General features: G+C 37.6%; 1 protein-coding gene across 12 annotated transcripts in view; it reads left to right on the top strand.

Moving 5' to 3' along the window:
- Window positions 1–26,208, top strand: part of Neo1 (neogenin 1) — a 171,677-nt gene that overhangs the window by 80,328 nt on the left and 65,141 nt on the right. For all 12 annotated transcript variants that reach the window (XM_057766515.1, XM_057766509.1, XM_057766508.1 and 9 more), the window contains one exon: window positions 491–611. In XM_057766515.1, the coding sequence (XP_057622498.1) occupies window positions 491–611 (121 nt within the window). The remainder of the gene's footprint in view (window positions 1–490; window positions 612–26,208) is intronic.

Genomic DNA, 26,208 nt, shown 5'->3' with positions numbered 1-26,208 from the left:
CAATTATGCTTTTTATTTCATATGTATTAGGTATGTAGTAGATATTTTTTATCTAGTAATAGTACCATTATCTAATATTCTACTAATAGGATTATTTAGGTTTTAGTAATAAATATTACTGGTATACCTAAAGGTCTTTACATAATACTTAGTAAAAAGCTTAGAAATAATTATAGTGTTTTAAAGACAATGTCATTTTACAGATTTATCCTATAAGTAATTCATTTTTTGTGGGGAGGTATTTTCTGTTTCTGAAATGCATAATCTCATGTTAACAAAAAGTTTCTGCGTATTTAACATTAAAAAACCAATTTGTTATAGTTAAATTAGCATTTTTCTTTTATCAGTATTTACATGTTGTTAAATTTTAAAGCAATGTTTATGCTAAGAACATTATTTCTTCTGTCTCCTTAAGAACATATCCTTGATATTTTAAACTTATGTTCCATCAGTGAGGTCATAAAATTTTATGTATGTTTTTCTTTCTTAGAAGGAACATAATCTTCAAGTTTTGGGTCTGGTGAAATCAGATGAAGGGTTCTATCAATGCATTGCTGAGAATGATGTTGGAAATGCACAATCTGGAGCCCAGCTGATAATCCTTGAGCATGGTAAGAGGGGAGTAGCAGCAAGCTGAAGGAGCTGATATTGGAGGCACTGTTACTCCAGGGTGCTTTGTGATTGCTAGCTTGCTTGGTAAAGCCCAGATGTGACACAACTACAAGAAAAAGAGCAGCAGTCTTAAGTCATTTCTGTCACTTCAATTACTTCGAGGGCTTCAGCAGGTAAGAGCACTGTCTTCTCTTTCACAAGACCCAGGTTTGATTCCCAGCACCCACATGGCGCCTCATAACCATTTGTAACTCCAGTTCTGGAAGAGATCTGATTCCCTCTTCTGGTCTCCTTGGGTAGCACATGTGCTGTACATATCTATATTCAGATGAAACACTCACACACACACACACACACACACACACACACATACACACATTTAAAAAAAAAAAACAGGGACTAGAGAGATGGCTCAGCAGTTAAGAGCACTAGCTGCTCTTCCAGAGGTCCTGAGTTCAATTCCCAGCAACCACGCGGTAGCTCACAACCATCAATAATGAGATCTGGTGCCCTCTTCTGGTGTGCAGGAATACATGTCGGCAAAACACTGTATACATAATAAATAAATCATAAATAAGTAAATAGCCAGGTGGTGTTGTATACCTTTAATACCAACACTTGGGAGGCAGAGGCAAGCAGATCTCTTAAGTTTGAGGCAGCCTGAAGTGGGAGCTGTGGGCTGTGTTCCTGCCACCCCAGCTCCTGGTCGCCTGGCTAGCTTATGCCCCGAAATAACAACACACAAACTGTATTCTTTTAAACACTGCTTGGCCCATTATATCTAGCCTCTTCTCGGCTAACTCTCGCACCTGGACTAGTCCATTTCTAATAAAGTGTGTAGCACCCCAAGGTGCGCTTACCAGGAAGATTCTAGCCTACGTCCATCCTGGGTCGGAGCTTCATCGTGTCTGCCCTGGAGAGGAGAGCATGGCGTCTGTCTCTCAGAGGAGCTGCCCTGCATCTGAGCTCACTTCCTCTTCCTCCCAGCATTCTGTTCTGTTTACTCCATCCACCTATGTTCTAACCTATGAGGGCCAAGCAGTTTCTTTATTTTTAACCAATGACCTTCCTCCATCATTTCCCCTTTTTCTGTTTAAACAAAAAAAAGGAAGGCTTTAACTTTAACATATCAAGATTACATATAACAAAACAGTTATCAAGTAAAAATTACAATATTTACATCTATTTTATCTTTTATCATAACTAAGGAAAACTATAACTAACTATTCTTCAACTCCATCAAAGACTCCAGAAAGATACAATATTACCTAAGCAAACAAGAAATAAGCAACTTCCAAACTCTAGAGATGACAGAGACATCTCGCTGCCTGGATAGTCACCCAAAGTTCCTCTGTACCATTGGGGCATCCATCTTCGGCCTACAGGTCCATAGTATCTAGAGACATTTCCATGAAGCAGGAAATTTCAAAGGCAGTTCAGTCACTATCTGCTGTGTCCTGCAAGAATGTCTTGCAGACTCCTTCATGAATCAGGAACCTCGAAAGATCATCTCACCTTTAGGCAAGTTCAGTAGTCCTCTCTCTGCGGGTTCTCTGTGTCCAGTTTATGCAATAGTCCAGGCAAGAGCAGTTTCTTGCCCAAATGGCTATCAGGCTATCAAACTCCATAACGATCCTCTTCGATGCCCATCTTCCTCTTTAAGTAGGTTGGTGCTGCCAGGAGCAGACATGTCTCATTGTCATGAAAAACCCTAAGTTATTAAAACATTAATGCCATATTCCATAGTCTTTGAAAGATATGAAGAATGTCCATCTAAAATATATCTATGTGCATCTAGAAAATCTTAACTAACATGACTACAAGCTTGACTATTATTGATAATTATCCATTAACAACCTATATACATTACATTTTTAAATGAACTACACAATCACAATACCTTAATCAATATCAGAAATACATATACATATAACAAAATTGACCTTAAAATCTATAGCAATGCAAATTATTCATACCTGTATCATCTCCCCCTTTAAATGTAAAAGAACATTTATAAACAATATTTGGGAATATGGGCACAGTTATTTCTCTCCAAACTGCTTCCTGCTGAATGGTGGCGCTGTTAATCAGGTCTTTGAGGGTATAACCTGTGTGCTAGTTTCATCTCAGTTGGCAGTTGAGCGAAGCAATTTTTTGAGGATGTTCACAGCAACCTTCCAGGAGGGCGTGGTCTATCATACCATGTTGGAATAGAAGCATACACAGGGTCTCGTCTGTGAAAACAAAAGAAAAATCTCTTTTCCAAAGTATCATATCCTTAGATCCAAATTCTGAAGTCAAGGTATTTTGAAAATATCTATCTTGGATTAGTTCAGCAGCATTTATAAACAAATAACTTTTAGCAGCTGTTGCTCTTTTCTCAGAATTCAAACAATTCAAAGAGAGCATAATAGCATACAGTATAAAGATTTTCTGTGTATTTTCCATCTTTGTGCGGCTTTATTTTAACCTCTATTTTGTTTATTTTTACTTTTATTTTTTGCTTTTTGAGACAGGTTCTCTGTATATCTTTGACCTGGAATAACTCTCAGAGATCCTTCTGTCTCTGCCTTCCAGGCATTGGGATTAAAGGCGTGTGCTACCACACCTTGAAGTCACAGAGGTAAATCTCCCTCTGCCTCCCAAGTGTTGGGATTAAAGGTGTGTACTACCACATCCAACTACTTTCTTTCTTTTTTACTGTTAAGAACTTTAATTTTTAGCCTGCATATATTTTTAAACACATTGTAAATCATTAAGACGTTTTCTTTGACTTTGAATCTTTCTTTTACTGTGTATGTCTCTTTTTTGACCACATGAGTCTTTAAATTACTGAGCAATATGGGTAGGATTAAAGCCATGGCTTTGCCAGCTAAATCCAGCCCATTCCTTAGCTTTCCAGCCTCCTGGCTGAGGTACCGACTGTAGCCATGTTTATCGCTACAACTCTAGGCATTTCAAGGTCCCTGCCAGTAAACAAACTGCAACAGTTATTAAGCAACACTCAAAAAGCTCCGAAGTCAGGAACGCCTGCTCTAAAGAGTAAGATTTTGCCCTGGCAGGACAGCCCAGAAAGCCGGCATTTTTAAACGGCGCAGCTTTTTTCCTGCTATGGCTGAAAACAAACAAACATACAGCCAGCTTTTATCAATGCCATTTAAGTGTTTCGTGGCAGGACCTCTTGTTTTGCAGCTGAAGCTGAGTCAGGAAGCCTCTCTTAGATGAGAGCGCTTGCTTGCCTCTAGCAGGCAGAACAGACCCAAGAAATTGCTGCTACCAAGAAAACATGCTTTACTCTATTCTTTCCCAAGCTTTCTCAGGCTTTCTGTAGATTCAGTGCCCCATGTCTGGGCGCCAGATGAAGTGGGAGCTGCGGGCTGTGTTCCTGCTGCCCCAGCTCCTGGTCGCCTGGCTAGCTTATGCCCCGAAATAACAACACACAAACTGTATTCTTTTAAACATTGCTTGGCCCATTATATCTAGCCTCTTCTCGGCTAACTCTCGCACCTGGACTAGCCCATTTCTAATAAAGTGTGTAGCATCCCAAGGTGTGCTTACAAGGAATTAGAAACAGTTATCAAAAATCTCCCTTCCAAAAAAAGCCCAGGGCCAGATGGTTTCAATGCAGAATTCTACCAGAACTTCCAAGAAGAGCTAATACCTATACTTCTTAATGTATTTCACAATATAGAAACAGAAGAGTCATTGCCAAATTCCTTTTATGAAGCTACAGTTACCCTGATACCAAAACCACACAAAGACCCAACCAAGAAAGAGAATTACAGGCCTATCTCACTCATGAACATCGACGCAAAAATTCTCAATAAAATACTGGCAAACTGAATTCAAGAATACATTAGAAAAGTTATCCATTATGATCAAGTAGGCTTCATTCCAGAGATGCAGGGCTGGTTCAACATACGTAAATCTATCAATGTAATCAACCATATAAATAAACTGAAAGAAAAAAACCATATGATCATTTCATTAGATGCTGAAAAAGCATTCGACAAAATTCAACACTCCTTTATGATAAAGGTCTTGGAGAGATTAGGGATACAAGGGTCATACCTAAATATAATAAAAGCTATTTACAGCAAGCCGACAGCTAACATTAAATTAAATGGAGAAAAACTCAAAGCCATCCCACTAAAATCAGGAACACGACAAGGATGTCCACTCTCTCCATACCTCTTCAATATAGTGCTTGAAGTTCTAGCAATAGCAATAAGACAACATAAGGGGATCAAGGGGATCCATATTGGAAAGGAAGAAGTTAAGCTTTCATTATTTGCAGATGATATGATAGTATACATAAGCGACCCCAAAAACTCTACCAAAGAACTCCTACAGCTGATAAACACCTTTGGTAATGTGGCAGGATACAAAATCAACTCCAAAAAATCAGTTGCCTTCCTATACACTAAGGATAAGGAAGCAGAGAGGGAAATCAGAGAAGCATCACCTTTCACGATAGCCACAAATAGCATAAAATACCTTGGGGTAACTCTGACCAAGGAAGTGAAAGATCTATTTGGCAAGAACTTTAAGTCTTTGAAGAAAGAAATTGAAGAGGACACCAGAAAATGGAAGGACCTCCCTTGCTCTTGGATTGGGAGGATCAACATAGTAAAAATGGCAATTCTACCAAAAGCAATCTATAGATTCAACGCAATCCCCATCAAAATCCCATCAAAATTCTTCACAGATCTGGAGAAGACAATAATCAACTTTATATGGAAAAACAAAAAACCCAGGATAGCCAAAACAATCTTATACAATAAAGGATTGTCTGGAGGCATTACCATCCCTGACTTTAAACTCTATTACAGAGCTACAGTACTGAAAACGGCTTGGTACTGGCATAAAAACAGAGAAGTCGACCAATGGAATAGAATAGAAGACCCTGACTTTAGCCCACAAACCTATGAACACCTGATTTTCGATAAAGGAGCTAAAAGTATACAATGGAAAAAAGAGAGCATCTTCAACAAATTGTGCTGGCAAAACTGGAAGTCAATCTGTAGAAGAATGAAAATAGATCCATATATATCACCATGCACAAAACTCAAGTCCAAATGGATTAAAGACCTCAATATCAGTCCAAACACACTGAACCTGATAGAAGAGAAAGTGGGAAGTACTCTACAACACATGGGCACAGGAGAACACTTCCTACGTATAACCCCAGCAGCACAAACACTAAGGACATCATTGAATAAATGGGACCTCCTGAGACTGAGAAGCTTCTGTAAAGCAAAGGACACTGTCACTAAGACAGAAAGGCAACCCACTGACTGGGAGAAGATCTTCACCAACCCCGCAACTGACAAAGGTCTGATATCCAAAATATACAAAGAACTCAAGAAATTAGACCGTAAAAGGTTAATCAATCCAATTATAAAATGGGGCACTGAGCTGAACAGAGACTTTTCAACAGAAGAAGTTCAAATGGCCAAAAGACACTTAAGATCATGCTCAACTTCCTTAGCAATCAGGGAAATGCAAATCAAGACAACATTAAGATACCATCTTACACCGGTCAGAATGGCTAAAATCAAAAACACCAATGATAGCCTCTGCTGGAGAGGTTGTGGAGAAAGGGGCACTCTCATCCATTGCTGGTGGGAATGCAAACTTGTGCAACCACTTTGGAAAGCAGTGTGGTGGTTTCTCAGGAAAGTCGGGTTCAACCTACCTCTTGACCCAGCAATACCACTATTGGGAATATACCCAAGAGATGCCCAAACATACAACAAAAGTATATGCTCAACTATGTTCATAGCAGCATTGTTTGTAATAGCCAGAACCTGGAAACAACCTAGATGTCCTTCAATGGAAGAATGGATGAAGAAAGTATGGAATATATACATATTAGAGTACTACTCAGCAGTAAAAAACAATGACTTCTTGAATTTTGCATACAAATGGACGGAAATTGAAAACACTATCCTGAGTGAGGTAAGCCAGACCCAAAAAGAGGAACATGGGATGTACTCACTCATATTTGGTTTCTAGCCATAAATAAAGGACATTGAGACTATAATTCGTGACTCTAGAGAAGCTAAATAAGAAGGTGAACCCAAAGAAAAACATATAAGCATCCCCCTGAATATTAACCTTCATCAGGCGATGAAAGAAGACAGAGACAGAGACCAACATTGGAGCACTGGACTGAAGTCTCACGATCCAAAGGAGGAGCAGAAGGAGAGTGAGCACGAGCAAGGAACTCAGGACGGCGAGGGGTGCACCCACACACTGAGGCAATGGGGATGATCTATCGGGAACTCACCAAGGCCAGCTGGCCAGGGACTGAAAAAGCATGGGACAAAACCGGTCTCGCTGAACATAATGGACAATGAGGACTACTGAGAACTGAAGAACAATGGCAATGGGTTCTTGATCCTATTGCACGTAATGGCTTTGTGGGAGCCCAGGTAGTTTGGATGCTCACCTTAATAGACCTGGATGGAGGTGGGTGGTCCTTGGACCTCCCACAGGGCAGAGAAACCTGCTTGCTCTTTGGGCTGAGGAGGAAGGAAGACTTGATTGGGGGAGGGGGAGGGAATGGGAAGTGGTGGCGGGGAAGAGGCAGAAATCTTTAATAATTAAATTAATTAATTAATAAAAAAAAAGAATTTCAGCTTAATATCCTTAAATTATTTTTTATTTATGACTCTGTCTTTTATCTTATCTGTCTTAAGCTCATGGACATTAATCAGACTTACTCATTTAGACGCCTTTTTTTGTCTGAATCTGTCTTTACTGTGAATCTGTAATCCTTTTCTGACCAGGAGCACTTTTTAAAATGCTAAATGGGCATGACTAGGACTAACACTGCAGCTTTGCCTGTTGGCTCTGCCCTAACTATCCATCATGGCAGAGGTATGTTCACTGCCTCTGCAAGCCATGCTCACCACCCCAGTTCCAGGGACGCAGCAGGTCTATGTCGCCATTAAGCAACTAGTAGCATGCTGCTCACAAACACCATTTAAGTGCTCAGTAGCAGGGCCTCCCTAAAGAACTAGAGCCTTTTGTGCTACCAGCACAAACCAGGAAGCTGTCTCTTAAACCGTGCCTCTACTTGCTGCCAGCAAACAGAGCCTATCTGAAAAAAACAAAACAAAAAGAAAAACAAAGATGCTGCAATTGACTCCTGTTTGTGGGTCTAGAAGCACCTTTTTTATGCTTTCTTAGACTTTGTGTGGATGTATGTTGCTGAACATTGTGAGCCATTTTATGTAAATGGAGACTGCACTTTTGGTTTTCTGGCCACTCAGACCTGAATAATCACACAAAACTTTATTAATTACAACACTGTTTGACCAACGGCTCAAGTGTATTTCTAGCTAGCTCTTACATCTTAAATTAATCCATTTCTATTAATCTGTATATTGCCATGAGGCTGTGGCTGACCAGTAAAGTTTCTGGCAGTTCTTTCTCCTTTGGCAGTTACATGGTGTCTGTCTGACTCCACCTTCTTTCTCCCTGCATTCAGTTTAGTTTTCCTGCCTAGCTATATTCTGCCTTACCATAGGCCAAAGCAGCTTCTTTATTAACCAATGGTAATAAAACATATTCACAGCATACAGAGGTGAATCCTACATCAGTGGAGGATAGTATGTGTCTTACTGTGTTGCCCAGGTCTCAAATTCCTTAGTTTAAATGATGTTCTTACTTTAGTCTCTCAAAATTAGAACTATAGGAGACATTCGCCACCATCCCAGGCTTTTGATGTTTTATATAAAGATTATTTTTATATTGTTAAGTTTTGTGTATGTGTCTTTATGTAAATATATGCATATGAGTTCAGGTCTCACAGAATTCAGAGGCATTGGATCTCTCGAGATGGACTTAACAGGTGATAGTGAGCCACCTAACATGGGTTCTGGCAGCTGAACTCAGGTCCTCTGCTAGAGCTATAAGTGCTTTTTACTGCTGAGCCATTTTTCCAGCCCCTTAATGTTTTGATTTTTAAGACAAATATTTATGTAGGAAAGCTAAAAGACTGAATATAGCAATTTATAATACCTGATAACTCTCTTTATGGTATTATAGTACAGTAAAAGAAGTAAGATTTTATAACCTTAGTGGAGCTGCTTTCATTTTTTTTCTTTTTTTTTGGTACAAATAAAACAGCATGGAAGAGATAATGCCTACGATTAAAAATCAAAGCAATACAGCAGCACTAAGACATTCTAATGGGATAACAGAGTACAAACTAGGTAGGAAACTGTTGTGAGATAATAATTACATGTATTCTGTCTGTAAATTTTTTAGATTTTATCTAAAAAATGACTGATAAAAGGATATTAGTGATCTTTCTCATTCAGACATTGTCAGCAGGTTGGAAATTAAATATCACTACAGAAAAATCAGAGATATTCCCAAGATTTTATATAGTGACTGGAAGATTGATAATCAAACTGAAAAAATAGAAACAGAAGGCAAGTCAGAGAAAAATTATGCAAGTGGGATGTGGTAGTGCATGCGCTGGAGAGGCCAAGGGGGCAGAATTGTATAGCAAGAGCCTGTCTCAGCAAGAGGGCAGGGGTAGGGTAAAGACAAAGAACCAGCTGCTCTCACTGATGCTTAAGAATCCACACTCCTTTAGCCCATCTGAAAGCTGAGTTGATAAAACAGCCAAGTAGGGCAAGTTTCCCTGCTCTACAGCCTATGTGTTGGGTTATATGAATTGTTTTAGCTTACCACAAAAGATTGAAATGGCTGCCAGAAATTAGAGGGTGGAGCTTTCAATTTTAACTAATTCTTTAAGGCCAAGTATGCACTAGTTTGGAAGATATGGAGGACCCAGACACCAAGGGATCTCTTGTTTCCTTTCAGATAAATTTTCCTGGTGTTCTACATACTATTCCCGGTTGAGAAGAAATCCAGAATAGGAGGATCAAAAGTTTTCTTTCAGGTCTAGAAATAAAGAAGATGTTCAGTCCTGTTGGGAGGTAGACACAAGCTTCTCACATTTCCTCGGATAGTTTTGTAAGCCTCAAACTCATGGAAAAGGAACAAAAAACTTGCTTATTTCAGATGTTTCTGGAGAAAGTTTAGAAACTGAACTCCTTCTGTGAGGGAAACTCTCAGTCATACACACACACACACACACACACACACACACCCCTACCTCTTGGGCCTGCCCTGGGGATACTAAAGATTGAATGTAAAGTGTAAGGGCTTGCACATGCTGGGTAAATCCTCTGTTACTAAACTACACACTCTCTGCCCTTGGAAGGAACTCAGAACACAGGGGGAAAAAAAATCATTGTTACTGAAGGGGAGGATAGAAGATAAAGTTCTACTTTTTACGTTTTAGGCTCCAGAAGGCACTGATATCAAGAAGCCCTTTTGAGAGTATTTAAAATTAAGAACATGCCCACCTAAGATCAGCATAGTACAAAGCAGATTTAGCCTGCCATAGAAAAAATCACCGAGCCTATCTAAGCTGGACAAGGACAGCAAAGAATTTCATCTACTTATCCATGAGACTAGCACCGAGGCAGAAAGCCTTTATTTTGAAAAAGGTTATAACATGATGAGAAATTGCTTTTGTAATAGTGTCCAGAAATGTTTCAAAGCTAATGGAAAGAAGAATAGTTGGGAAGCCTTCTGTCTCTGGACACACGACAGTGGTAGTCTTGTCTATAGAGCAGTTTGAAGCTTGTGGTATACAGTAGGTGGCTGTAAAAACTAAATCTATACCAGACTCAATTTCTGACTATGTTGGCTAAATTTCACTCTAATAGTTTGACCAGAGAACAGGCATAGCTGTGCCAAGGTGTAAATGACACTTAACTCTTAACTTAGCTCTGCATTCTTTGTTCTTCACTCAGTGAAAAATTTATAGACCTCTCCCAAAAAAGAAAAGGAAAAAAGCCTATTCAGTGTTGAAAGATACAACAGTAAACAGAACCAGATTCAAGAACTTTTTACTTCTTTATATAACTTCAGTGCAAAGATACTAGAAAGTGTACCACCCACTTGCCATTCCTTACAGACTTTTCTTTTAAAAACTACTCAGACATGGTTTTACAGCCTACAAAATTAACCAAACAAAAAACTGAAAACCAGATAATACCATACTTAACATGGTCCAACAATCCTATTTCTTGGTATTTGCCTAAGTTGGAAAATTACATCCATATGAAATGAGCACTCAAGTCTTTATAGCACCTTTATCCCCAAGCACCACAACTTAGAACAACAAAGATAGTCTTCAGTATGTGCATGGGTAAGCTGTGGAGTATTATTGCCTGGGCGTGTTTTAGTTAGATAGGCTACCATAAGTAAATGTGGGTCTTAAGGACAAAGAAGATAAGAACAGAGCAAAGGAAATAGTTAACTAGGCAGTAGCTGTGATTTTGGTGGGGGGATTGTGAGCCTTAGCCTTTAATGGCTGAGCTACCTCTCTAGTCCAAGATGGTGATTTTTAAAATCACAGGATGAGAGGATGTAGCTCAGTGGTAGAGGACTTGCCTTGCGTGAGTGGGGCCCTGGTTGAGTAACCAGTACTAGATGGCAAGGGAGAGAATAAAACCACAGATCCCCAAAAGAAGCTCAGTTACCCCATTGTAAGCTTAACTCCAAAGTGATAATGGTAATAATGGTGATGACAGTGAAAGAAAATGACCTGCATGCATCATGGTTAAACACTAAAAAACCAAACATAAGAAAATTGTGGAATTAAAAAAACAAGCCAGGCGGTAGTAGCGCACACTCTTAGTTCCAGGTCTCTGTGAGTTCAGGGCCAACCTGTTCTACAAGAGCTAGTTCCAGGACAGCTAGGGCTGTTAAACAGAGAAACTATCTTGAAAATTCATAAATAAGTAAATAAATAAATAGACAGACAAAGCAAAAAATAGTCGCACTAGGGCTGTTAAACAGAGAAACTCTGCCTCAAAAAATAGATAGATAGATAGATAGATAGATAGATAGATAGATAGATAGATAGATAGATAGATAGATAACAAAGCAAATCAAAAACGGTCCCATGAGATACATCTTCAAAATAATCTCATACCCAGTGTTCAATGAACACTGTATAAGAGGAAATGAAAAGATTTAAGAGCCAGAGGATCAGGAAGTTTGCTGTGAGATTGTGTTTTCTAGTAGCATCAGAAGGTATAGCCAGAATATTTCACCAAAACGACTGCCCAAACATGAGCTGAATAAAAATGACACCAATGAGCATCCCAAACTAGATGAGTCTCAACCCTACACAAAGAGCTGTAGGCTACTGAGTAAAGCTGGGAGCAGGAGAGGTGGTCTTCTCAAGGGTAGAGTACATCAATTGGTTGTCCACTGCCAAATGGTCAGCTCTGAAAACATAATAGAAGTAGCATTATATCAACTCAACATGCTATATTTAGGAATATATTTGTATGTGAAAAAATATATATACAATAAGAATTAGTGAGAAAAGAGGCCATCACTTTGAAAGAAAGCTGGGAGAAGCATATGAGAGGTTTGGAGGACAATGAAGGTGTGTTGCATAAAGTAGAGATGATTCTGGCAGGCCCCAGTGATATCCTTTAATTTGGCAGGATATAGGCAGAGACTTGAACAGCATCAAAGAGGGATGATGAAAATTAGCTGGCTCTCCTTCTACAATTAGCCTCCTTTGAACCTCTTTACCTTTGTAGTTAGTGGCATTGTGACCTCCAGAAGTGATACATTATGGCTATATAGCAATTCCTAAATCCTCTCACCTTGTATTCTTCTTGTTTGTGTAGTTTTTTGATATTTGTTCTTACCAGATTTATTAATATTTTAAAAATAATTTTCAAAAATGGACTAGATTAAGGTTGACACAGTGTGCCTCAGACTGGATTCATCCATTTCCTGCATTTTTTATTGGAACATAGACATACACATTTGTTGGCAGATTATCTCTGTCTTTATCTGTTTCTTGTTTGTGGTCATTTCATACTATAATGACAAAAATTGGTAGTTTAGATAGAGATCAAATGGCCTGTAAAACCTAAAATATTCTCTTGCCTTTTATAGAAAATGTTTGCCAGCTATCAGACTACATTACAAATGTTTAATAGTTTGTGATCTAAGTTATTTCTCACTTAAGACCTTTTAAAGGGAAACATTGGAGCAGAGTAAAGGAAAAGAGAAGTAAAAGAATAAAACACAAGGATGGGAACAGGAGTGGAAAGACAGATCTAGGAGGACATGTGTGGCAACTCCATGAAAACTGTCGGGGAGAAGTAGGAACTGCAGGTACATTGTTAGTGCATCCTTCCCAGGAGCAGCACAGTGAAGGAAACCAGTGAAGTGCTCTTTATGTTCAGATGTGAGGTATTTTTTGTCATGGCATCAGGAAACACAATTTCTTACTGAATTAGGAGGTAGAATTTGAGAAGTTTCAGTATTTTCTTAATCAAAACTTTTAAAATGTAAGATGAAGCTGGCAAGATCACTCAGTGGATAAAGGCACCTACCACCAAGCCTGATGATCTGAGTTGAATCCCCGGAACCCATAGCGTGGAAGGAGAGCACTAACTCCCTCAAGTTGTTCTCTCATTGTTTCATATGTATGCTATGCCTGTCCACACATACACATGTACACATTTGCACAAATAAGCAAAGTGTAATAATTTTAGGAAATAAAAATATGATTTAAAATATGTATATTTTAAATCTTATGCATTTTCAGTAACAGAAACACTCTTTGTTGCTACTTCTTTTGTTGTTGGTATTGGTTTTTGGCTTGTTTTTGAGATATCTCCCTGTGTAAATCAGGTTAGCAGTGAGCTCACTGTCATCAGCCTTCTAGGTGCTGGGATTTCATTGTTTACCATCATGTCTGGTAGCATCATCTCCTGGTTTTAAAGACTCTTATTAAACTATTTAATTGAACATAAAATGGAATTACTTCTATATTATGATATTTCAAATTAGTGCCTGTTTTTAATAGTTGTCTGTTGAAAGATTTTCTTAATTGTTAGTAAAATCAGTGCATCTTAGTGGAATGGTATTGGGGCCACATGCCTGGTAATCCTAGGACATGGAAGATAGAGGCAGGAAAATTATGAGTTCCAGGCCACCCTTGAACTACATAGGGAGACTATATCTTGAGAGAGGGAGGAGGGTGGGGAGGTCATTTCAGGTATGCTGAAGCAGCAAAACCTGAGGGAAAATATTGTTCACTTTTCATTGTCCTTTCTTCCTGTTTGTTTGAATTTAAAAATAGCCTCCAAATTTTCTTGAATGTAAAAAACAGAAGTAAACTTTTTAGATGTATATCCTGTCAATAGGGTCTATTAATTGGCAGGTGTTTTTGTTGTTGTTGCTGTGGGGAGAAAGGGTTGATGAAAAGAAAGTAGCATAAGCTTGTTTGTAGTAAAGGGAATTCACACTTACTAAGACATTATATGACTTTTAGGGTATCATGGCCATGGTAGATAAGGATACATACAGAGTATGAGTGGTTGTTGTTTTATTTTATTATTATTTTATTTGACTGAAACATTTGTCAAAAATTCCATGTAGTTCTGAGGCGATTGGATGATAGAAGTTCTGGGAAAAATGACTAATCGCTTGGCATGATTAAAAGTTGGCTAAGTAGCAAGAACTTATTAGTCATTGGTGGAATATTTTAAATCTAAAACATTACTTGTAAAGGTTAGTGTTGATCAAAGGGTTAATTCTAATTTATTATTTTGTTAATTATTAGTAATTATAACTTTAGGAAAAGTTTTACTCCACATAACTGGTATAATTTGACTCTTAATTGTGATTACTGTATCTAAGAACTTTCTTGGTTATGTTTTTGAGACTCTCAGTTTATAACCCAGATAGTCCTGGAAGTCACTGTGTAGCCCAGACTGGCCTCAGATTCACAGCAATCCTTTTGTCTTACCTGAGTGCTAGCTAGGATTAATCCTGTACCACCACACCCACCTTCTGTCTAGGAACTGTCTAAGATTACAGGTTTATCCAATGCCAGTGTTTTCTCTAGTCCTGACTTACTCAATTGGGTCTGGCACTGAAATTCTTTGCTTTTTGTGTTCTGTAAAATGAAGGAATTAAATTAGGTGATTGTTAATTTTTTATCACTTCAAATATTCCACTTCATGTAATTATTTTAAGAGTGTAAGTTTAATGTTAGATGTGATTTTATTTTTTATTTAATTTTAAGTATGAGTGATTTTTGCTTGCTTTTAACCACAAAGTCCTCTACAGCCCCTCAGATGAAAATAAAGAAGACTAATTTTACAAAGCAAACTTTGAAGCTATTCTTTAAGTAGAACTTAAAAAAAGAAAAAAAAACTACTTAATATATTTATATCATTTAAGTTTGTGAAATAAGAAAATAATCTTTTATGACCATATTGAAAGTCATCTGAAATGTCTCGTTAAAACTAACGAACTATTTTTTAAAAGATCTAACATGTTGATTGTCAAAATATGAATGTGTAAAATTGATTGATAAAAAAGTAATGTACTGTTAACTCTTCCCTGGTCTCACTTTCTAGAACTAGCCCTTGTTAACGAACTTCACTTAAGTAGTTATCCATATATATGTAGTAAAATCCCATATACCTACAGAAACGTAGTTTGTGCTAAGTGGTAAGGTTGAAATAGCCAACAAGAAGACATTGTCTTCTGCCTTCATAGAACATTTGTCTGTTAGATTAGAGAAACATCAAGCAACTAAAATATAAACAAAATAGTTAAAGCTTTTGTGATGCTTAAAGAAAATTCAAAGAATGTAAAATCAATCCCCCACAGGCCCATATGTCTTAACCTAGTCTCACTATTTTGGGAAGTTGTGGAACTTGTGGGCATGAGGCAAGGCTAGTAGGTACAGGGATGTAGCAGCCTCGCTGGAGAGTTGTAGGCAGCCTAAGATGTGAGGGAAAGTCCTCATGTAGGCCTCACACATGTAGAACTCACAAATGTAGGCCCAGACTAGTCCCAGCTGCTCTGCCTTTTCTGCCATGAAACAATGAGCTAAAACCTCCTTTCTTTGAGTTATTTCCATTGTGTATTATTAGTTTGCCCCAGTGACAAGAAAAATAACCAGTACACTGATAAAGAATTATTGGGATTTGGGATTTGGAAATTGCTCATTTAGTAAAGTGCTTGCCATTCAAGCATGAGGACCTAAATTCAGATCCCTAGCGCCCACATGAAAAGCTGGATATGGCAGTGTGTGCCTGTATTCTCAGTGCTGGAGCTTACTAACTAGCCAATCCAACTGAGTCAGCACCACATTTATTGAGAGACCCTATCTCAAAAAAATAGTGGAAAGTGATAGAAGACACTCAACATTGAAATCTGGACTAAATATATGGACACTTATGCATACAACCACTACCACTACCCATATACAAAGAATTATTAAGGAGGTGGGCATGGAGTCTCATAATTTTAATCCTGGTACTTGGGAGCTTGTGGCACAAAGATTGCCATAAATTAAAGACTAGCCAGAACTACACAGAGAGAGCTCTAGGACAGCCTGAGCTACAGCATGAGGCTCAAAAAAGGGGGAGTGGAGGTTTTTGAAAAATGGCTCAGCAGTTAAGAGCACTGACTGTTCTCCCAGAGGATCCGGGTTCTCTCAGTACCCACAAGGCAGCTCACAGCATGTAATCTAACCCCAGGGGATCAGGTGCCTTCTTTGGACTCTTTGGGCACTGCATACATGTAGTGCACAGGTACACCTGTAGCAGAACACATATACATAAAATAAAAACAGAGGGAAAACTTCTAGAGGATAGAGTGGGAATTATTTTAAATAAGTATATTTAAAAGAGGGCCTTGTTGAAGTGGTGATATTCAAGTTGAGACTTGAAGGATCCAAAGGAGCTCATAGTTCTTTTATGTACATACATATATTTACATTCACATATAAACTTGTTATCTACAGTAGTGTTTTTCTGTGATTTTTACATTTCCCAGTATTTAATGGACATATTAGTGCTTATTTTCTTTTTGCTATTAAGCTCATCCTATTAGTCATGTTTTTGAGTTCTTGTTAATAGCATACTTAAAAAAAAAGTACAGCTGAAGAATAATTTCCTGTTTACCTGGGTGTGATGATACCATCTTTTATAATTCCAGCATTTAGGAGAAAAAGAAAAGAGGATTGTGAGTTCAAGGCCAGCCTGTAATACATAGGTGCTCATCTGAGAAAAAAGAATTTAGCATATTTTTCAAACAATCTGCTAATCATTTATTTTGAAGCTATAGTTACAAGCTGTTTAAAGATTTATATTTTAAATTAGCTTAAATCTGAAAATAACCAAGTTAATTAAACCAATAAAAGACAGTGCTTTAAAACATATTAAAAAGAATTAGGAGTTCTATTATGGAAAATATCTGTCTTAATTAGGGTTACTATTGCTGTGATGCAACTCCATGACCAAAACAACTTTGGGGAGGAAAGAGTGTATTTCACTCACAGTTCCATGTAACAGATCACCACCAAAAGCAGTGAGGGCAGGAACCTGGGGCTGGAGCTGATGCAGATGCCATTAAAGAGTAGTGCCTTTCTGGCTTGCTTTCCATGACTTGCTTAGCCTGCTTTCTTACAGAACCCAGAACTACCAGCCTACATATGGCCCCATTACAAATAGACCAAGCTCTCTCACATCCATCACTAAGAAAATGCCATATAGGCTTGTCTATAGTCCAGTCTTCTGGAAACATTTTCTCAGTTGAGGCCTCCTCCTCTTTGATGATGCTAGCTTGTTGACATGAAACTAGCTAGCACAATATCCAAGTTATATGATAAATAAAACAAACTGAGCTGGGTATGATAGTTCATACTTGTAATCTAAGCATTCAGAAAATGGCAAAATTTGTATAGTAAATTTAGAGGCAGCCAAGTTATACTATTAGAAATTATACATAAAATATTTTAATCTCCTTGTCATAGTTTCTACTTTGAAGTAATTTTATGATAAGAGTTCTTACTTTCTTTTATTATTTAATTAAAAATTTCCACCTCCTCCCCTCCTCCCATTTCCCTCCTGCTCCCCCATCCCCCTTCCCCTCCCTCTCAAGTCCAAAGAGCAGTCGGGTTCCCTGCCCTGTGGGAAGTCCAAGGTCCTCCCCCCTCCATCCAGGACTAGGAAGGTGAGCATTCAAACATATTAGGCTCCCACAAAGTCATTACATGCAGTAGGATCAAAACCCAGTGCCATTGTCCTTGGCTTCTCAGTCAGTCCTCCTTGTCAGCCACGTTCAGGGAGTCCGGTTTGATCACATGCTCCATCATCCAGCTGGCCTTGGTGAGCTCCCATTAGATCAGCCCCACCGTCTCAGTGGGTGGGCGCACCCCTCGCGGTCCTAACTTCCTTGCTCATGGAGTTCTTAATTTTTGAAGCAGTGCTATGAAAGAAAAAATGTAGGTTGCATATTTGACGACTATCGGTAATTGTTAGACATTGTATGTTAGATAGTTCCTGAATAACAAATCATATCATACAAATGGTATGGTAAAGTATAATTTATTAAAATGTTAACAGCAAATTTGATCCAGGCTAAGTCAGGATGATTGATTCAAGTCCCAGCCCATCTTGGGCTACATAGTTGAGTTGAAGAGCAGCCTTGGATAAATTGCAAAACCCCATTTCAAAAACAAAGAGATTTGTTAAACCAAGGATTTTACTGAGTACATGTGCTATATAAATAGATATTCTTAGCTCTCTGGCAAGTCTGTGCAGACTAGTAAGGGAGGTGATGTTTAAAAAAAATCAGTCTGGCTAGAATCGATCTTAGTTTAAGTGTTCAGTTTTGCAGACTTAGAGATTCAACTAAGTGATTTGTCTTAAAATAAGTAGTTAGCATGAAAGTCAGAACTGACACCTGATTTAACTTTAGAATTATGTTACATTAGCAAGTTTTAATGTTTCTAAGATAAAAGTGTGTGTTTTCCCATTTCATTTCAAAAATCAGATTTTTAGGTCAGTGTTGTGGTTATTCTTACTGACAAGGTTGGTCAGCTATATCATTTTAGAAAGATGGCTAAGTGTCTAGTAGGCTTGAGATCACTGTAGTTTACTTCTGTCATAATTATCAAAAAAAACTTTCTGTAACTCTCAGAAGTGTCAGAGTATATATAATATTATTGCATGGTCACCCTAATAACTGAAAATTGATTGAACCTGAAAGGTTCTCAAAATGCCAGGGTAGAGGTTTTATTCTTTGAGTCTAAATAATGTATTGTAAGCTCTGCTGAATGCCAAAGTATTACTGTTTTTAAACAGGAAGAAATCGTTTCTGTCAAATTTTCAAGATAAAGAATACTTTGAACACTAACATTTGAATTGAGCCCAGAAGGATAAGTGATGGGATTCTAGATTCATCAGGTTACATGAAGATGAAAAAAATGAGGCAATTCAGTTATATCAAAGTGTAGAAAGATTTAACATGTGTTGGGAGAATAACGGGCAGCTCAGCTTAAAAGAATTCAGAGAAATTATTACAGAAGTCAACATCTCAAGAAGGCATATATAAACCAGATAATCTAGTAGCTAGTCATAGATAGCATTGGGGTTTGCCTAGCGATTGGAGGACCTTAGCAGATTTTAGGTACATGCAGAGGTACCACAAAAAGACAATTAATGTATAAGAGGTGTATTTTCTGGTTTCAAGGAGGAAAATGAGGTAATTCTGTTAACAGTTCTGTACCAATTACATGTGGAATTGAAAGCTTTCAACTAAGTGATAACAAGAACATTTCTTTGTGTTACTTAAAGATTTTTACATGGTAATCATTCATTAAACGTTGGATAGATGTCCCCACCAAAGAAGATAGGATCAGATCTATGATTTATTGAGTTAGTGTAAGGGAGAAGGGTTATATAAATTATAATATAATTTTATATATAATATAATTATAATCTTTAGTCTTTTGGGGATAGGAAAGTTGGTTGTCATTATGCTTGAGCTATAATATAATACATGCTAGGTTTAGGTAACTGGTAAAGCTAACTTAAAGTATAGTTTGTTTAATGTTTAACATGAATTTCACCTTTGCTAATGATCAGTCACAGATTTTAATACTAGAACTTATGAGACCCAGGTAGCAACTTATAGCCTTGGTGATAATTTTTGGTGTTTGGTAGTTAAATTGATGAAGCCCTGAAAATGGGCTTTCCAGACTCAAAGATGCAGTTGAAAATTTTCAGAGAGCAAACTTAAATTTGAATTTGATGCTATTAGTAGCAGAATGTTATGCAGCACAAAGATACCAGGAGGATACTATGTGTAACTTTAATTTAATTGGAAGATATATTTAAAAGATGCTAAATTATACAGCAATGTCATAATTGGCAGAATATCATTTGAGTCTGAAAGGCATTACTGACAATCTGGATACTTGTGGGTTTGATCTCACACAAGTCAATTCTGGATCATTGTGTTTTTTCATTTTAGATTTAAGAATGTTGGCACTGAGACTATCTCCCTCCTAATTGATACATGCATATGAAATCACTAGAAATAAGTATAGTTGAAATGCATTTGAGAAAAATTTTAATATTATCACATTCAATGTTATTATTGCCTCATAAGTACTGTAAAGTTGTCCTGATGCTTTGGGATTTGCACCAGCATTATTATCTGAGTTCTTTTATGCAGGGTGTACCTAAGTATTGTAGATGCCAAATAGTAAAGTAAATATAAAGGCTTTTTATATGAATTCTGGCTTGGTGGTGGTGGTTTTGGTTTTCCCCCTAATTTTTGGTTTCTCCTTCTCATATTCATAAATCTTAGTACATTAAAGTAGTCTTGTAAAAGATCTTACTAGGACTCTTTGAATTCTTTTGCTTTTTATACATAATCTGAAGAGATTTTTTTTTAATTGCTAGAATTTGGTTTCTGAAACTGAATCTCAAAAATGCTAATGTTTTTTATATGTAACATCTTGAAAATTTGTTATGATTATAATTAATGTAAATTATTAAGCTCATTGAAGCAAAATTGATTTTTCTTTTTTGTTGGTCAAAATGTGTAAGGAATAGAAATCCCTTTATACATTTTGTCTCATTTCCCCTGGGGTATTGAGATCTTATCTGAGAGACAGCATTTTGGTTTAGAATGGAAAGAAAAAGCTGTCTTTTTCTGGGGCTCACTGCTGAGGTAGGTGCGTCATTGACATCTGACACACCTTTTTAAATGAATCTTTTTAATGTCAGGAAAAAGTCAGATGATTTCCTTGATACTGAAACATCCCTCGTGCATGCAGAATGGGCGGAGTATTTTATTTTATAGCTTCCTTCAATTGTTTTTATAAGTCATTTGTTTAAAACACCAGTTCACTACAAGAGCACACATAATAATAGTAATAATAACTAAACAGAGTACCACTAGATGATAAAATTACTTTTCTACTAGTGGTGAGTTAATTTCTTCAGAGAAAGACCTCTAAATCTGTGAGTTGATCCTTAGAATTCTGTTCCCTGCACTGAAACCAGGTACTCAGAATACATAGCTTTGACTGTGTTGGTGGTTCACATTGTATTTCATCCCAACACAGACTCCTGACTGTTTGGCAGTTGTACTCCCACAACTTCTGTGCTACCATTACACCAGCATGGCTTGCAGGCAGGTCATTATTGCAGATCTAAAGGTTAGTGTTTACCTTTCTCCTTTGGTAGCATGGAAAATACCTTCCAGAACCATGAATGCTAGTCAGTAGGGATAAAGGCTCTAGGTAGGCACCAGCTTGTCTTCTCTGTGTTCAATGAATTAATGTGTTGTATTCAGCAGTAGGGCCTTACTATCAGTTTGTGGAGAGCAACCAATAGACTTGGGAAAGCCTGGGTTGTTTGAGGGTTTTCATGGGGTGCCATTGGCCAACAATGTGATTAGATATAACCCATTCTCAGCACTGCAAGTTTTATTTGGTGGCAAGAGATGTCTAGTTGGGGCTTTGTCTCCCCCATTATTTGGTCTTTCCATTTAGGTTTCTTTCATATATGTATATATTTTAAGGGGCTTCTATTGTGGTATGTTTCCATACAACACTCAGATAGCCCTTAGTTTTAACTGTCACTTCCTATATTCCCTTCCTACCCTCTTCTTCCCCCCAAGTTTGCTTTTTTAACTACTGGAAACAAATCCATACACTTCCAGTTTTCTCCCTCCCTCCCTCCCTCCCTCCCTCCCTCCCTCCCTCCCTCCCTCCCTCCCTCCCTCTTTCCCCCTTCCTCCCCCTTTCATTCTCTCATCCTCTCTTTCTCCCTCCCCCTCTCATTCTCTCATCCTTGCTCCCTTTCTCCCTCCCCCTTCTCATCCTCTCTCCCGTTCTCCCTCTCTCTGATTTTTTTGAGACAGGGTTTCTCTATATAACTGTTCTGACTGTTCTGGAACTCAGCTTTGTTTGCTGTGCAGTCATGAGGGCTAGAATTTGGATTCCAGCACCCACATAATATGGGTAGCATAATGCCTGTAATGTGAAGACAGGAGGATCACTGGGCTTGCTGGTTTCCAGCCTAACCAAGAGAAAAGGAATCCCAGATTTAAGGGGAGACTTCCTAAAAGGAAGAGAGTGGAGGGAGGACATTGGACACCCACTTGTGATTTCCTCACATGCTCATAGACCCAAGCACCATAGGCACCTAAAAGATAACTAAAGAGTCCCCAGATAACCTACATTACTTCTCTCTCATTTGTTGCTGTTGATCAATACTGAACCTTTTTATTATGAGGTCCACACTTTATTCAAGTGTTTTTGCTTTTATTTAATACCACTTTTTCTGTTTTGGGGTACAGTACAAGTCACCATCCTTTGTGTTTTTAGTGAGCACCAATGATTCTAACCCAATTACTTGGCAAATGTATTGCTGTCAGGTTTCTTTACTATCAGGTTACTTTTTTCCCTTTTCCATATTGTATATTTTGTAAGAAACTAGCTATATACAACTATTGGAAATAAGATAAAAATTCAAGAGACTGGGGAGGAGGGTGAAACAGTTTTCTTTATGTCATTCTGCAGAAAGGAATGCCAGTCTCTAGTAGCAAAGCAAAAATGGCTGACATGTTGATTTGACACTTGACAGTGATTTTATAAAGTAGTGAGAAATCCCTCTCTGACAGTAGGCTAGCAGAATTTGCCCCCTTCCCAGATTCCCCATCTGATTGGTTTAAGACTCAAAGTCATGTACATAATTAACAAGTAGGGCTTGAAATTTCCCCCTTGCTCTGATCATAGGCTCTTGGTTCATGCAGGGCAGAGAGGAGCCTGGTGCTTCCTGCTTAATTTAAATTATGTGTAGTATTCACTTTTTATTCTTGCGAGGTCAGCCATTTTTGCTTCTATTTAATATTAGTAATTTCTGTCTGTGTTATTCTTCTACCTCCTCCCTGCAGCCTTGATGCTGGGTACAAGTTTATTTTTTAGTTTGATTTTATTTTCTCTAATATTTCTCCTTTGATTGTCACTAATTTCCTTTCTTACATAGGCATCCATGCTATAAATTTCTGTAACTTTGGTACTCTTGTTGAGTTCATACATGTTTAAGATTATGTCTTCTTGAAAATTTTATAGGCCCGGCGGTGGTGGCACACACTTTTAATCCTAGCACTTGGGAGGCAGAGGCAGGTAGATCTCAGTGAGTTCAAGGCCAGCCAGGACTGTTACATAGAGAAACCCTGTCTCAAAAAAACAAAAATAAAAGAAAGAAAATTTTATAGATTTATTACTATGGAAGACTGTTTTCTATCCCTGGGTAAGCTTCCTTGTTCTGAAGTCTTTTCTTTTCTTTTTTTTTCTTTTTTTTGGTTTTTCGAGACAGGGTTTCTCTGTGGTTTTGGAGCCTATCCTGGAACTAGCTCTTGTAGACCAGGCTGGTCTCGAACTCACAGAGATCCTCCTGCCTCTGCCTCCCAAGTGCTGGGATTAAAGGCGTGCGCCACCACCACCCGGCCTGAAGTCTTTTCTTAAAGTTATTATAGCTAATCGGTACATTGATATAATTAAATCTGTGTCCTATTTTTAAGAAAACTTTGTTTTATAGTGCTAGGGATCAAACCCAGTGCATTGAGCATGTTAAATAAGCACTGTGGTATTGATTGCTGTCCTCTTGTCCAGTGCCAGTTTTGTTTTGATTGATGTTAATGTGATAAATCATTTTGTGCATGATATATTAATCCCAATCCATTTTTACTGTTAATGTTTTAAATATACAGTTACAATTTTAGATCAGTTAAGAATAAAAGTAAGGGCTAGAGAGATAGCTCAGCTGTTAAAGGCTAGGCTCACAACCAAAAATGTAAGAGTTTGGTTCCCAGTACCCATGGCTGTCTCTCCAGCCACAAAGAAAAAAAGAATAAAAGTAAACCAGATGTGGTGACATGCTGGTAATCCCAACACTTGAGAGGCTAAGGCAGGAGGATTGTGAGTTAGAAGGTAGCCTTGGCTATATAATAAGATCTGTCTCAAAAACCAAAGATAGGTTGGAGGGAAGGAGATTAAAGGTTTGGATTGATTATAAAACTAGTACAACTTGTCACTTGTATGAGCAAAAGGAGGACACACTCTAAGGTGTTCCAAGGATACTTTTCTATCTAATTACTTATTTGTTTTCTTGCATCCTTTGTGGAATATCTCCAGTTTTTCTTGTTTCTGCTCATTTGAAAAGTAAACCTCTGACAAATTTAGATATAGGTTTTCTCTGTTCTTTTGTTTCTACCAGTGAACCTCTCCCTCTCTCCCCCTCTCTCTCTCTCTGTCCCTTCCCCCTCCCCTCATGAATAGATAGTGTATAAGACTACTGCTCCTGTGTGTATGTACTGTAAGAACTGAAGCCTGAACTTGTTAAGTAAACTTATTGAGGCTTACACATCTAGTATATCTGTTGAACTAGGATGTGGCTCTCACCTGTCTGAATTACAGGAGAACAACTACATTAAACACTGTGTAATACTGTAGACATACAGTTCCTGCCCCCAAATTAGTTAAGTTTATGTCCTCATTCATCTTACACATTATCACTTAGATTGTTTTGGTATGCTAAGATGCCCCCCCCACGTCATGATCAAATCCTGTTTGTTTGTCAAAGCCTGATTCTAAATGCCATTTTAGCTGCTAGTGCTCTTGGCTTCTACCAGAAAGGAAATATCTGATGTCATTGAATGTTTATTTGGCCTACTTTCTGTATTATGCATGGCACGGTCATTTGATGTGCAAAATTCCTTTATGTTTTCTGCAAGAAAAGGATTTGTGTCTACTGTTTGTATCACTTATGTCATAGAACTTTGCTGTCATTGCTGAACAGGTACCATCTCAATAAATATCGACAGTCAGTGAGTTCATTTACTTATTATAATTTCTGCCCTTAATTTGTAAGTGTACTCTCTTAAATCAGTTTCCATATCAGAGTTGTTGACTCATTATTAATTGTATGGATTTTGTTTAAATATGATAAAGGATTTTGAATATATCTGTTTTTAATCCTTGGGATTAACTTTTATGAATGTTAAAGACATGGCAAATGATTTTAAAATTAGATAAACCTTCCTTGTTACACTGGCACCAATAAGGTTATTTGAATATGCATGAAAATTTCAAAGATATTTGGGAGTCATTTGCACTATAGACAGTTTGCTATTTCTCTTTCTAGAAGTTAAATAATACTGATTATAATAGGGAAATGATTTTCAGGCCGAAAGTAGGTGTCAAATCAATCATTGTTTCTGTCATACAAACCTTGGAAAAGGGGGTTTTTTAGTTTTATAAGTCAATGTATCTTTCATTTTTAAAATTCATCTTAGATTTTTCACAAGCATAACTAAGAAGTGTGTGCTATTTCAAATTAGCCTTATTCTAAGCATAGGATCCTTGAAAATTATTATGACTTTTTTTTTTTTTTTTTTTGGATTTTCGAGACAGGGTTTCTCTGTAGCTTTGGAGCCTGTCCTGGAACTCTCTTTGTAGACCAGGCTGTATTATGACTTTTTTTTACCTGAAAATCAGAATATTAGAATTAATAAAATTTCCTTACGTGAGCTTTGATGAAAAAATTCTTGTCCTGACAAGAACTGTGACAATGAAAATGTTAGTTCCCAGTCATCATCATTACACAGAATTATTCCTTTGCTTTAATTTTCTTTGCTTCTTTATCATATTTAAAATTTGGGAATAGTAATGAATTTTATATAAAAAAAAATCTGTCATTGAGGAAGTTGGAGAGAATGAGGAAGATGGAGGAGGAGCTTTGAGGTGGGAAAAAAGTATGGTTGTCAGAGGGACCATGAAGAGAGTTTAAAAGCAGGACAAAGGATTATTAAAGCTTCTTTAATATAAAAAAAAATCTGTCATTTCTTACGCGTCTCACTACCAAGTTGTGAAACTTGTCGAATACACTGAGAAACACTATTGGGAGCACTACATACAGCATGAAGTCATTGTAACAACCCCATCCTGTCAGTGGCTTCTAATTTGTCAGTGACAAATTGCTCTCAGGAGCAAATGATATATGACTTTTCTATCCTTCCATTACTGTTATTATTTTAAATAAAGCGCTGTGACTAATAGCCTAGTACAGTTGTTTCCCTAGTTGAATGTGGATGCGTCTTCTGAATTTCTCTCATCTTTTAGAGTTGTTGTTTTATTGAATT

The sequence above is a fragment of the Chionomys nivalis genome, chromosome 4 (genome assembly GCF_950005125.1).
Source record: "Chionomys nivalis chromosome 4, mChiNiv1.1, whole genome shotgun sequence".
NCBI classification, from domain to species: Eukaryota; Metazoa; Chordata; class Mammalia; order Rodentia; family Cricetidae; genus Chionomys; species Chionomys nivalis.
The sequence above is the reverse complement of the archived record's forward strand: the minus strand, read 5'-3'. Positions and strand labels throughout refer to the sequence as shown.